The sequence below is a fragment of the Euleptes europaea genome, chromosome 5 (assembly GCF_029931775.1).
Source record: "Euleptes europaea isolate rEulEur1 chromosome 5, rEulEur1.hap1, whole genome shotgun sequence".
In the NCBI taxonomy this organism is placed as follows: domain Eukaryota; kingdom Metazoa; phylum Chordata; class Lepidosauria; order Squamata; family Sphaerodactylidae; genus Euleptes; species Euleptes europaea.
Window position 1 is genome coordinate 21,157,077 of NC_079316.1, and position 15,094 is coordinate 21,172,170.

General features: G+C 44.3%; 1 protein-coding gene across 1 annotated transcript in view; it reads right to left on the reverse strand.

The window, feature by feature from the left end:
* LOC130478222 (multiple epidermal growth factor-like domains protein 6) overlaps positions 1-15,094 on the reverse strand; it is a 239,285-nt gene that overhangs the window by 158,158 nt on the left and 66,033 nt on the right. Inside the window, 1 exon segment of the mRNA XM_056850373.1 lies at positions 4,352-4,396. Coding sequence (XP_056706351.1) covers positions 4,352-4,396 — 45 coding nt within the window.

The following is a 15,094-nucleotide window of genomic DNA, read 5'->3' on the forward strand; positions in this document are numbered from 1 at the left end:
GTCAGGAATATGGAGGCAAAACAAGCATAATGTCTTGACCCTATCAAACAAGGCATGCTTGAAGAAGAAAAAGAGTTGTTTTTTTAAATGCTGACTTTCTCTACCACTTAAGGAAGAATCAAACCAGCTTACAATCACCTTCCCTTCCCCTCCCCACAACAGACACCCTGTGAGGTAAGTGGGGCTGAGAGAGTTGAGAGAGAACTGTGACTAGCCCAAGGTCACCCAGCTGGCTTCATGTGGAGGAGTGGGGAAACCAACCCGGTTCATCAGATTAGCGACTGCCGCTCATGTGGAGGAGTGGGGGAATCAAACCTGGTTTTCCAGATTAGAGTTCACCGCTCCAAACCACCGCTCTTAACCCCTACACCACACTGGATTTCAAGACTAAAATGCTTGGTGAGAACAGCCAATTTCGAGTTTGATTTGCACGTGATGCTTTTTTTAAAAAAGTAAGGGAACATTAGCAGATGCTGCCTGGGATTGTGCATCTGTTAATTAACACTGAACACGATTTTCTAATCTTAAAAAAAGTCTATCCCATTGGATGCTTCTATACAAGCTACATACGCTGAGAAAGAGCACCTAGTAGCAGGGGAAAAGGGGAGGACAGGAGAGTTCATATGGGGGGGGGAAGCAACGCTCTCAAGGAAACACAGAGTTTGTTGTGAAAGCAATTGTGAGTTGGGGTGATAAAGGCTCAAAATCCTGTTTACATGGTGGTGACTCCTCATAGCTCCTGAAACCAAGTATGGGTCGCCTTCTAGTTTGTTCACGAGGTCTCACCCAACCTTGATTTCTGGAGCCGATGAGGTTGCCAAAGGAGAGCTGAAAGACTTCTGCACAATCATGACAGAGAAAACGTGATAAGCCGAGCAAGCAGTTGTAGTGAATTCCTTAAAGGTTATCATTCAGGCAAGAAATATTTGCTGCTATTCCATCTCAAGCTTTCTGTGCCTCTCATTTCCAAAGCAAGAAATGGAGCAGATAATAGACAGGGCTGTTCACATCTTCTTCACATCTCGAAGAAATAAGAAGCACAAGGAATATCCTCTTCTGCCCTCCACCTTCTACAACATGTTGAGTGGGAATGCAGGAGAAAACTTTTTTCTGTCAAAAACTTTCCCCAGCTCCCTGCATGCCCAACTCTTTTTGCCTTTTGGCATACCACACTCACTTGGTTATTTCTGAAGGCATTAGATTGTTGTAGCTGTGCTGGTGGCTGATTTCTGCCATCTAGAGTTTTTATTTTATTGTATTGATAGGAGTTTTTTGTTGTTATTTGCATGAAGAAATTTACATAGTTTCATTGTTAACTGCCATGGTCTCTTAACAAATGAAATGGAAATAAATAAATAAATTAAGGCCATGGAGGGGGTGGGGGAAGAGGTGTGCAGTGTCTATGCTATTGTTCCACAGCCCTATGGACAAGCAACACTTAATCGAGTGATACCCAATGACTTGGGAACCAACACGTGGCTCTTTTACATGCCGCATGTCGCTCTTCTGAGCATCGTTCCCCAATGTGGCACCCACCCCATGCATACATTCTGTGTGTATATTATCATGCCCACAGGAATACCGCAGAAAGTGGGGGACAGCAGAACAGTCTCTTGGCCAGCGTGGTGCAGTGGTTAAGAGCGGTGATTTAGAGCGGTGGAGCAGGCTTGATTCCCCACTCCTCCACATGAGCGGTGGAGGCTAATCTGGTGAACTGGATTGGTATCCCCACTCCTCCACATGAAGCCAGCTGGGTGACCTTGGGCTAGTCACAGCTCTCTCAGCCCCACCTACCTCACAGGGTGTCTGTTGTGGGGAGGGGAAGGGAAGGTGATTGTAAGCAAGTTTGATTCTTTCTTAAGTGGTAGAGAAAGTTGGCATATAAAAACCAACTCTTCTTCTTAGCCACTGGCCTATGGATAGGGTTGCCAACTGCCAGGTAGTAGCAGGAGATCTCCTGCTAATTCAACTGATCTCCAACCGATAGAGATCAGATCACCTGGAGAAAAATGGCTGCTTTAGCAATTGGACTCTATTGCATTGAAGTCCCTCCCCAAACCCTGCCCTCCTCAGGCTCCGCCCCAAAAATCTCCCACTGGTGGCAAAGAGGGACCTGGCAACCCTACCTATGGGGTCCTACTAGGCTCCATCTTGTCCCCCATTTGTTCTTTTTCAACATTTACAGGAAACCTCTGCATGTGGTCATCTGGATATTTGGGCTGGGTTGTCACCAATATTAAAATTGCAGAGAGCTCTATCTCACATGCTTACGGTAGTTGATCCAGCAGAGACTGTAGAAACCCTGAACTGGAGGCAGATCTGGAGTGGATGCGGGATAATAAACTGAAGCTTAATCTCAACAAGACAGATATGCTACTGGTGAAGGTCTGACCCAGAATTTAAGGCATCTCCTGTTCTAGGTAGGGCTGCCCTCCCCCTAAAGGAGAAGGTTCACAGTCTGGGATACTCCTGGACCTCAGTCTCCTGCTAGAGGCAGCAGTGGCCAGGAGGACTTTCTACCAGCTTTGGGCTGGCGAGCCAGCTGAGGCCTTTGCTGAGTTGTAAAGATCTTGCCACTGTTGTACATGCCTTGGTAACATCTAGATTAGCTTACTACAATATGCTCTACATGGTGCTGCCCATGAAGACTGTTGGGAAACTACAGCTGGTGCAGAATGCTGCAGTTGAGAATGCTATTGGGAATGAGTCATAGGGAGCATATCACTCCAGTCTCGTTCTATCTGCACTGGCTTCCAATTTTATTCAGGCCCAATTCAAAGTTCTGGTATTGTCCTTTGAAGATCTATATGGGCTGGGACCTGCATACCGTAAGGACCACCTGCTCCCTTACAAATTGACATGACCATTACAATCATCTTCAAGGGCCCTGCTTCATCATCTGAGACCAAATGGGCAGCCACCTAGGAAAGGGCTCTCTTGGTCATGGCACAACAATTATTGAATTCTCTTCCCAAAGAGATTCCTCTATCACCCTCAGACATGGTCTTCTGCCTGTGGATGAAAACTTTTCTGTTTTGTCTGACCCTCGTTCCTGTGTGCTTGTAATTGCTCATTATACACACACACAGAGAGAGCCTTAAAGTTACAAGTCTTTCTAATCTAAGTCTTTCTAATTGTTTGCTCCCTTGAGGGCCTCAAATTGAATGGAAAGGAAGGCCACAAATGGTATAAAATAAATAAATAATAAATATGTTGATTTTAGGAGCAGGGAAGTTTTTTTAGAAAGTGGTTTTCATTTTGGATTTCACCAGGTTATTTATTTTCAACTTGGGCACCATGTTCTTGCTCTATAAAACTATTATTTTGTTGTTGATTGTGGATGTGCTACTGTACCCACTCCCGACAGGGAAGGATCGGAGAGAAAGAAAAAGATAAATAAATTTCCTGCACAATTTGCCGCTGACATCGTTTTTGTGTTGTCTCTCTTGCAATTTACAGAAGCTGATAAACATTCCCCTCTCGTTCTGCAATATATTTTCTTCCTTCAAGGAAGTCTATTTTCTATTACCATGTAAACTGCAGGATTGCCAGCCAGACTGGCCTCATTAATCTTGTCCCAAGGTAGAGGAGTTAGCACTTCTTTACAACATTTCTGAGCTTATGTCTATTTCTTCCCTGTTGGCTCAGCGGAAAAGGCCGCATCTTCACAGGATGTTCAGTTTGTAGTGCCGTAAACCAAAGAGGTGACCTCTCAAAGGACACAGGGCTGAATTTCTAATAAGGTCAGCCTACACCTGACCTAAAAAAAAAGCCCCCATGATTAATGCTAATGGATGGAAGGAGGAAATTCAAAAAGAACAGCATTTCCTACCATGATGCTGCTATGAGAAGAAAGAGAATCTGCGACTGTGTATCTGCTAAAAATACAGCAGCCCTCTGAGATAACCACTCAAATCACCTCGTGTCCCCTTGTAACAACCTAAGTTTAGGGTGGAGACCAAACATTGCTTGTTCTAGCTCAAGTAAAATGTTTGAGCAAACATCTTGATCAGGGAAACAGTTTTTATAAGCCTAGCTAAATTCGAGTCCAGTTGCATCTTAGAGACCAACAAGATTTCCGGGGTATAAGCTTTCAAGAGTCAGTGCTCCCTTTGTCAGATATCTGCTACTGAACTCAAATCTAGCTGTTCTACTGCAGACCAACCCAGCTACCCTCTGAAACTATTTTCATAAGACTAGTGGACATTCTTGCCCTGGCTTGGATGGTCTTGTCTAGCCCAATCTTGTCATATCTTGAAAACTAAGCAGGGTTGGCCCTGGTCAGCCCTGGGATAGTAGACCACCAAGGAAGTCCGCGGTTGCTATGCAGAGGCAGACAATGGCAAATCACCTCTTGCCTTGAAACCCCTACGGAGTTGCCATAAGTTGGCTTTGGCTTGACGGTGCTTTCCACCATCAGTGGACATTCTCAGTAGGTAAGTGGGTGCCTGCAGAGGCATACATTTCTGCTACATTTCAACTGCATTGAAACATTGTGGGGAATTTTGAGATTCCTGGTCAGGAGAAATATCTAAATAATTTGGGAGGAGGCAAAACGTTTTACTAACCCCCTCTCCTCACATCCACGTGCTTCACATTGGGAACGCCTTCTCAAATAGTGTGGTTCCCTTGATGCTACAGTATCAGCCAGCATGGTGTAGTGGTTAAGAGTGGTTTGAAGTGGAAGACTGGAGAACCGAGTTTGATTCCCCACTCCTCCACATGAGCAGTGGACGCTAATCTGGTGAACCGGGTTGGTTTCCCCACTCCTACACATGAAGCCAGCTGGGTGACCTTGGGCTAGTCACAGCTCTCTTAGAGCTCTCTCAGCCCCACGTACCTCACAGGATGTCTGTTGTGGGGAGGGGAAGGTGATTGTAAGCCTGTTTGATTCTGCCTTAAGTGGGAGGGAAAGTCGGCATATAAAAACCAAGTCTTCTTCTTCTTCAGTATGAGTACATAGCCACCACCTAAGAAGGATGAACTGTGTCATTTTTGTGAATCTGCTGAAGAGGGGGAGAAAGTCAGAATACACAAGAACGTTTTCTTTCTTTATTAGAGTTTTGTGAATTTCATAACCATGGTAGCATCAAATCCTTGTATAAGAAGAGTTATTTACTAGTCTTCTTCTACCTGCACTTCAGTGACACATGACAGGGCACAGCAGTGTGAAAGTAAGCACATAAAGTCAGTCTGGATGGATCTATACAGCTATGGAACTCTTCCTCTCTAGAAATGCTGTCAATGTCAAGAAACACACATTAATCATATCATTTTCTTCTGTTCAACCTCCACACACCTGCAGATAAATGCAGGCAATATAGCTTGTTGCTCCAGCGCTATAGCGCAAAAGTTAGACTGGTAAAAAAAATGATATAGGACACTCCGCAAAAAGAGCGGGGGAAAGGTGCCACTTTCAGAAGCGCTGCAGACATTTCAAACACCACACTACAACAATTCAGAAGCGCAAAGAACGCCTGAAAATGGAAGAAAGGATTTTCCAAAAAAGCTAGCTTAGCCCTACTTTGCAAACGGGACACAAGCAACTTTAATTGAAAAGGTAAATAAAATCCGTTAGGAGCTGGGAGCCAAAACGGTTGTATCTGAAATGACACCAAAAAAACCCGTTAGCAACCGGCAGCTAAAACGGATTCCAAAGGCTGTTTGAACAGGACCATAGTCTAATCTTGATCATTTAATGTGCTTATGATGGGATAAAACATGCGAAAAGAGCAAAATGAACAGTGCTATTCTAAGAAGAGATACACCCTTCTAAATCCACTGACTTCAATGGATTTAGAAGAGGGTAACTTTGTCTAACATGGCATTATAAATCACTAAAGGCAAAAAAATAAGTACTTGAGCAAGTTCTGCCTTTACTTTCTGTCTTCTCCCTTTCCCATCCTTGACCCTTGCTTCCTTTCCTTCCACATACTGTCCCCCTCCCCATTACACTGTAACATCTTTTAGGCAGCCAGCATGGTGTCGTGGTTAAGAGTGGTGGTTTGGAGCGGTGAACTCTGATCTGGAGAACCAGGTTTGATTTCCTACTCCTCCACATGAGCCGCAGAGGCTAATCTGGTGAACCGGGTTGGTTTCCCCACTCCTCCACATGAAGCCAGCTGGGTGACCTTGGGCTAGTCACAGTTCTCTCAACCCCACCTACACCACAGGGTGTCTGTTGTGATGAGGGGAGGCGAAGGTGATTGTAAGCTGGTTTGATTCTTCCTTAAGCGGTAGAGAAAGTCGGCATATAAAAAACACTTCTTCTTCTCCTTCTCTTTCATATAAGATCAACATAAACAGGAGCCATGCTGGAAAAACAAACAATATATCTGCTGAGCCCCTTCCTTTCTGTTCCAGTGAGTTGCAAGACGATTGCCCTCAGCTGTTCACGTGGCTTTGATTAATTCACTATACGACGACATTAGCTTTTTTAAATCTTCTCGTACTAATCTAGCAACATGGATTAAGACTGTTTTAATTACAGTTTTCATGCCAAGGGACTGTATAAATATTTGTGGCTTCAGATGTTCCTTTCTTGACACTTAACAGTGCTCAGGCACACTAATGCTAGAATGCAGAAGGGGAAACAAACGCCACCGTTCTCCCATTTTAAATAGAGTGTGCCGCGACGCAGTTACTATGCATAAAAAACATTTCTAAATATAAGCGATCTCAATCAATGGAGCAGCAGCTTTGAAACTATATACATAGAATCATAGAGTTGGAAGGGGCCATACAGGCCATCTAGTCCAACCTCCTGCACAATGCAGGATCAGCCTGGAGCGTCCCTGACAAGGGTTTGCCCAGCCTCTGCTTAAAGACTGCTAGTGAGGGGGGAGCTCACCACCTCCCTAGGAAGCTGATACTACCATTTAAAGCCCATTTAATTCAGGTTGGATCCAACCATCTTTTTGACTTTGTGAAAAAGGGAGGGTCGCATTTGACCACCAAAAAGGCTTTGCTGGGGGTTATGAGACCTGGATGGCCAAAATCATGTGGGATGGGGGCTGTAGTCAGGAGAGGAATTGGGCAGGACCATACTTAGAGCTTTCATTCTCATTCTGTTAACCCCAAAGGCTTAGGTATAAGTGTGTGTGTGTGTGTGTGTGTGTGTGTGTGTGTGTGTGTGTGTAAAGTGCTGTCAAGTTACAGCCACCCCATAAGGCTTTCAAGGCCCAACGTTTTTGCATCTGTGGAACGTCTGCTCTGGAGGATTTATAAAGGTAAAGGTCCCCTGTGCAAGCACTGGGTCATTCCTGACCCATGGGGTGACGTCATATCTCGATGTTTACTAGGCAGACTTTTGTTAACGGGGTGGTTTGCCAGTGCCTTCCCCAGTCATCTTCCCTTTACCCCCAGCAAGCTGGGTCCTCATTTGACCGACCTCGGAAGGATGGAAGGCTGAGTCAACCTAGAGCCGGCTACCTGAGGGATCGAACTCAGGTAGTGAGTAGAGCTTGGACTGCAGTACTGCTGCTTACCACTCTGCGCCACGGGGCTTACCACTACTTATTTGAATGCCCTCTATATGCGGAACCCAGGGCTAAATTTCTTGCTGGGTTGGTTTCTGGCCTAAACACTTGTCCTAGTGCTGAGAAATTAGTATTTTTGTTAAAAGACTCTGATGGGTTTGTTTCTTATAGGACCTCCCTGTAGGCAAAGAAAATAAGGTCCAATATGGTTGCTAAGAGAGATGATCCTTCGAGTTGATTTTAATGGTTGCAAGGTCTAATTGGCCGACTGCGATACCGCCACAATTTTTAGCTATTATTGTTGTGTATGCATCAATTTACCATAGTTTTATTATCAATCCAGCAATTTTTAACCTAGTATTTTCCTTTTATTAAGCATTTGTGATATTGTCGACATGTTTGTAATTGCCTAAGGCTATATGCAAATAAAACTATTCATTCAATATAAGGCTTTCAAGGCAAGAGATGTTCAGAGGTGGTTTGCCATTGCCTTCCTCTGCATAGTGACCCTGGACTTCCTTGGTGGTCTCCCATCCAAGTACTAACCATGGCTGACCCTGCTTAGCTTCTGAGATCTGACGAGACTGGGCTAGCCTGGGCCATTCAGGTCAGGGCAGGTATCGAGTTTAGACATGCATTACCAAAAATTCACATCCAATGAAGAAGACATCAGAAGGCTATCAAAACGAGTTTATAACTAGAACCTCAGCATATTATCCTACGTATATATTATCCTGCATATTACATTGTATATGTTAATATAAATTGTGGACCCATGTTAATCTATTGCAAATAGGCCTAGTAAAATTACACTTTAGTTTTGGTTTTCTTCACACAGCGCATAGTTAAATTGTGGAACTCCCTGCCCCAGGATGTGGTGATGGCTGCCATCTTAAAAGGCTTTAAGAGGGGAGTGGACATGTTCATGGAGGAATCAAATCCGGTTCTCCAGATCAGAGTCCACCGCTCTAGACCACCGCTCTTAACCACTGCACCACGCCGGCTCTCAAGGTGCAGCCAGTCACAAAATGATTGCCACAGCTTTGCTTCAGTAACACAGTATAGATCCTTTTGCTGTTGTGGCAGCTGCTGCCAAACCAGCATTTTTTTAAAAAAATCTGCCCTGCCAGTCAAATCTCCAATAGTCAATCAGAAGCCTTGCTGGACAAAAGCCCGACCTGGCCCCACCCACTTCCTAAAAACACTTGGTGGGCACCAGAAAAGGTGTCAGCAGGTCAGAGTCATGGAGTCCACGGGGACCATATTGGGGACCCCTGCTATATGGCATTACATACCCACTGAGCTCCCTCCCCTCCCTAAAGTCCGCCCTCCCCATGTATTGTTCCCAAATCTCCAGGAATATCCCAAGCCAGAGTTGGCAACTCTGTTTAAGGACCAAGGTGGATAACAGTGTGCACTAACGGTAAATACAGTTTTTATTCAGCAGGTATAGATATGGTCCCGGTTGCTACTTCCATAATTTTTGTAGCATACAATTTGCTGCTGCAACATTTTCCTTTAGAGACTTTCAGAACTGTGAAAATAACTGATTCAGTGGGTAATTTCAATGTTAACGTGAAATTGATTACTTTGCTTCAATTCCTTATCTGCATATAAATTCTACCAGCAACAATTTCATATTTTCCAATGAAAACATTATTTAAAAAAAATCTTTAGTTTTATGTTATTAGGAGAATATATCAAAATTATCTGTCCTGTTTTCTTGAATGCTCAAAAGCTTCAGAGAGATGTAAGCTAAGATTTATAGGTCATAATGAAGGCATCTGTAAATAAGTTTGATCTTCAAAAGGGGAATCTGTATTTCAAATAGCAATTACTTTGCTAGTAAGAAGCTAGATAAAATCTCTTTGACTGAGGCTATAAAACAGAACGCAGTATTTACATCCCAGAATATCCTAGGCTGTAGGATTTGGTGTGGTGCCTCTTTAGTGACACTGTAAATATTCTAAACAACACAAGAAAGCTATTAGTGTATGAAGATTCATTCAACAAAGATAACCTCCAGATAAATCAAGGCTCTAATTTTATGCATACTTACTTGAGAGTAAGCCCCATGGAACACTGGAATGACTTCTGAGTAATTAAGCATAGGCTGCCTACAAAAGCCATTTTCAGACATTACACTTAGAGGCATTCAATGGCACATACCAGGAACATGTGCTACCCACATCTTCCTGAAACTCATTGTCTAGACAAACTGCAAACTAACAAATCACAGGGACCAGTCGGTATTCATCCTAGAGTTCTTCAAGTACTCAAATGGGAAATTGCTGAACTTCTAACAAAGATATGTAATGTGTCCCTTCGATCAGCCTCTGTACCAGAGGACTGGAGAATGGCCAATGTAACACCCATTTATAAAAAAGGTTCCGGGGGGACCCAGGAAATTACAGGCCAGTTAGCTTAACGTCTGTTCCGGGTAAATTAGTGGAAAGCATTATTAAAGATAAAATTGTCAAGCATATAGAAGGGCAAGGTCTACTTGGCAAAACCCAGCATGGCTTCTGTAAGGGTAGGTCCTGTCTCACTAACCTATTAGAGTTTTTTGAAAGCGTCAATAAGCATGTGGACAGGAATGAGCCTGTGGATAGTGTGTATTTGGATTTCCAAAAAGCTTCTGACAAAGTCCCCCACCAAAGACTGCTAAGCAAACTTCATAGTCATGGGATAAGAGGATTGAGAGCTGGCTGAAAAATAGGAAGCAGAGAGTAGGAATCAATGGTCAGTTCTCACAATGGCGGGATGTGAGCAGTGGGGTGCCTCAGGGATCTGTGTTGGGACCGGTACTTTTCGACCAGTTCATCAATGACCTGGAGTTGGGGTTAAACAGTAAAGTAGCCAAGTTTGCAGATGACACCAAATTAGTTAGGGTGGTTAAAACAACATCGGACTGTGAAGAGCTCCAGAAGGATCTCTGCATACTGGAAGAATGGGCATTAAAATGGCAAATGAGATTCAATGTGAGTAAGTGTAAAGTGATGCATATTGGGACAAAAAATCCCAACTTCACATATACACTGATGGGATCTGTGCTGGAAGCAACAGTCCAAGAAAGGGATCTTGGGGTGGTAGTGGATAGCTCAATGAAGATGTCAACCCAGTGTGCAGCTGCTGTAAAAAAGGCAAATTCCATGCTGGCCGTAATTAGACGAGGACTAGAGAATAAAACTGCTGATATCATATTGCCCTTGTACAATCTATGGTGAGACCACACTTGGAATACTGTGTACAGTTCTGGTCACACCTAAAAAAGGATATTACAGAGCTTGAGAAGGTGCAGAAAAGAGCAACCAAAATGATTAGGGGACTAGAGCAACTGTCCTATGGGGAGCGGTTAAGACGCTTAGGGCTGTTTATCTTGGAAAGAAGGCGGCTAAGGGGAGACATGATAGAGGTCTATAAAATTATGCATGATTTGGAGAGAGTGGACAGGGAGACGTTTTTCTCCCTCTCCCATACTAGAACACGGGGTCATCTGCTAAAGCTGGAGGGTGAGAGATTCAAAACAGATAAAAGGAAGTATTTTTTCACACAGTGCATAGTTAAATTGTGGAACTCCCTGCCCCAGGATGTGGTGATGGCTGCCAGCTTGGAGGGCTTTAAGAGGGGAGTGGACATATTCATGGAGGAGAGGGGTATTCATGGCTGTTAGTTAGAATGGATACTAGCCATGCTGCATACCTATTCTCTCTAGTATCAGAGGAGTATGCCTATTATTTTGGGTGCGGTGGAACACAGGCAGGATGGTGCTGCTGCAGTGGTCTTGTTTGTGGGCTTCCTAGAGGCACCTGGTTGGCCACTGTGTGAACAGACTGCTGGACTTGATGGGCCTTGGTCTGATCCAGCAGGGCCTTTCTTATGTTCTTATTGTCTCCATTTCGTCACACAATGACAACCACATATGTCAGGACGATTGCAGGTAGCGCATGTTCCCAGTACACAGTTCGATACCCCCAAACCTAATGTCTGAAAAAGGCTTATATCTTCGTTTCATCGGGAAAATGCATGCAAATATTCAGCTTAGCCCAGAAAATGACAATGACTGCTCATGAAGGTAATTATTATAGCCAAGAATCAGCAGTTCTTTTCAACAGGCGGTTTTTCTGAAGCACTACTTTATGGGAGGGGGATCGATTGAGGTCATGGGTCAAATTCCCACTCACCCGTACATCTGTAGACGCATGACTGTACGTTCCTGTCACAGACACCCTACCCATAACCCCTTATTTGCCATTTGGCTGTTAAGGTCACTTTTCAAACATGGAACACAGCTGGCCCAAAGACCTCTAGCTGCTCAAACTACTTGAGCGACAGCGGCATGCCAGATTTAAAATAGAAGTTTTGTCCTCCTACGAACAGATGATTTCTAAAATAAGACTTATTCATAACTCAACCCCGTCTAGCAAGGAACATCTGCAGATACTAACAGATTCCCATGTGGGACACAACGCTTACTTCAGTCAGGGGGGAGCATGTCTACCCAACACCCCAGCAAGCCCCTTCCTGTTCTCTCATTGTGACCTTCTGGCAGTTTTCCCTAGAACCACTCTACCCAGGTACTGATGGATCCTCTCACCCCACTGGCGTTCCTGGAGAGGGGATCATCATAGTTTTTTTGTAGGAATGTGCTAGAGTGTCTCCATCAAACCTGGAAGTGACAGGAACGCTCTAGCATATTCCTCCAAAAACTCTTATGATTTCCGTACAGTTTTTTTTTTTAGGGACCTGCTAGATTGTCCCTGTCTTTTCAGGTTTACCTCAGAAAGGACATTATCATGCCATGCCATGCTGCACGTGAGTGGTGATCCTCCCCTCCCCTTTAGGTGTACTGTTTCCCCTGCTGGACAGCTGAGGGGCGGCAGGCAGGTCTGTTAATTGTGGGGCAATTGCCCGCCATTAACAGGCACCTGGTAACCCTAATGATGGAGGACGATGATTTTGCTCCAAGGAGGGTGGAGCCTGCTTTCTGTCGTCCTAATGCTCTAGTTGCAAGGAATAAGGGAAGTATTCATAAATGTGAGGTCTGAGGAGGTACACCTATCATTCTGCTGCTACCTGTGTGGATCAGGCCATATACTAGTGCTGTTAAAGCACTGGATATTCTTGCCTGCAAATGTCGCGCCGTTAAGAAGGCAATTGCTTACCCACCGCCTTTAATCCTCTCTGGCCAATGTGGAAACATCACCACGGAGTATAAAAATCAGTAATTCGCATTGATGTTTATGAAGCATAATCCGGGGGTGTAATGGCTTTAAAAGGAAGCTGTCCCTCTTCGCATTAATTTTTTTTTTACAACCAAATAAGCACATTTTCCAGAACAGGAGACTGTGATTTGAGAAGGAAGTAATTGCTTCTCTCTGAACAGGGCATTTTCTACAAGCTGCTTCGGTGCTGATAATATTTAAATCAGTCATAAATACGGGACACATAGTGAGAGACTGTATTTTCCAGCACTTTATTTCCCCCAAGAATGCTCGGGGTGGGGGGAAGGGATTTTTATCCATAAAAAGAAGCCACATCGATCATGTTTTCGGGTTTCATATCAAAAGGACACGGAGCAATTTTTTTTCTCGGAGCTCAAGCAAAGAAGAACCATAAACATTCCAGCATGGGATTGAAGAGTTAACTTGTCAGCATAAATCAGGAGCTGCCTGAGCACAGGCCATAAAAATATAAAGCAGCTGAGTGTCTGGTCTCCACCCATTCATTCCCTGTGATTTATCTTTCTGTAGTAATAAAGCGGGTGGGTCCTGGGGGGGGGGGGGACGGAAGCAAGGATCAAGCCAGAGAGTAATCAACAGTTCTTATGTCCACGCTCATCAGTCAAAAGCTTCAGCAAGAGGACACCAAGTAGAACTAATCACTGCGATTTCATGCCAGTTGTATCGGCACATTAAAAAAAATCATTCAGAGACAGGATCGGACATTTCCCATCCTTGGTCTTAGGGACAGCATGCGCATCGTGTGTAGATCTCACATGGCCCATGTTCCCTCATGTACATAGTCTGCATGTATGATTGACACTAACACTAACTCATAAAAACAGGTAGCCAGCTTGGTGTAGTGGTTAAGAGTGGTGGTTTGGAGTGGTGGACTCTGATCTGGAGAACCGGGTTTGATTCCCCACTCCTCCAGATGAGGTTGGATGCTAATGTGGTGAACTGGGTTGGTTTCCCCACTTGTACACCTGAAGGCAGCTGGGTGACCTTGGGCTAGCCACAGCTCTCTTAGAGCTCTCTCAGCCTCACCTACCTCACAGGGTGTCTGTTGTGGGGAGGGGAAGGGAAGGTGATTGTAAGCCAGTTTGATTCTTCCTTAAGTGGTAGAGAAATTCAGCATATAAAAACCAACTCCTACTCCTACTCCTACTCCTCTTCTTCTTCTTCTTGAAGGAAAACAATCTGGATGTTCTGGAATATCCGCTTCCCCACTGCACGGTGACAGAGATGCGCCCCCAAGTGCCTCGTTCTTCAAACTATGCAAAACTGAATTATTCAGGCGGGCTTTTTTACACAGGTAATAGCACTGTACTGTAATGAAGTGTTTCAGAAAGATGCTTTGGTAAATGGACAGAGACTGTGGCCTGTACTGCTTTGTACTCTCTGTTGATGTTAAGTGTGCTCCTACTATATCATTTCTGCATCATTTAACACTGTCATGTTTAAATGCGTGTGCTTTGTTTCAGCTCTGTTTCAGGTTTCTGTTTGCTTTCAGATTTCTGCAGTCCAAATCCTATTGCATAAAATAAACAAACAAAAATGCCCTGATGCATGCAATCAATTAAGAAGAGGGGGGAACTTCTGGAGTCACGCTCAGGCTTGTACAGTAAGATTTAAAACATTTCGCTTGCTTCATTTATACCCCACCTGTCTCCCCAACGAGGACCTAAAGCGGGATACTTTTCACTCTCCTCTCCACCATTTTATCCTCACAACCCTGAGAGGGTAGGTTAGGCTGAGAGGTTGCGACTGGCTCAAGGTCACTCAGCAAGCTTCCACGGCAAAGTGGGGATTCGAACATGGGTCTCTCATATCCTAATCGGGCGTTGTAACTGCTGAAGCATGCTGGCTATCAGCTGAACATGGCTCCTACATAAGACATTCCTGTCATGAGTAGGAGCTACTTGGGAGGGAACCATTGGATGGATTTCCCTGCAGCTGCTAAGACGTGAGCTTTATTTGTTATATTATGGAGATATGAAATGCCACTGGGTTTTTTAGCATTGAGTTATATTGCTTTCAGGAAATTCCAAGGGTATTGGGCAGGGATTTTTATTGTTCGGCTACTTTTCAAAAATTTTACAAGTGTTGCTTGTGTGCCTAATGGGTGATGCTGCTTTACTTTTTCAAAGGACCAGTATTTTGCCAGCAATAATTTTTAAAGGAGGTTAGGAGAGAGCCAGCGTGGTATAGTAGTTAAGAGCGATGGACTCTAATCTGGAGAATTGGGTTTGATTCCCCCGCTCCTCCACATGAGCAGCGGACTCTAATCCGGTGAACCAGGTTGGTTTCCCCACTCCTACTCATGAAGCCTGCTGGGTGACCTTGAGCTAGTCATTGCTCTCTCAGCCCCACCTACATCACAAGGTGTCTGTT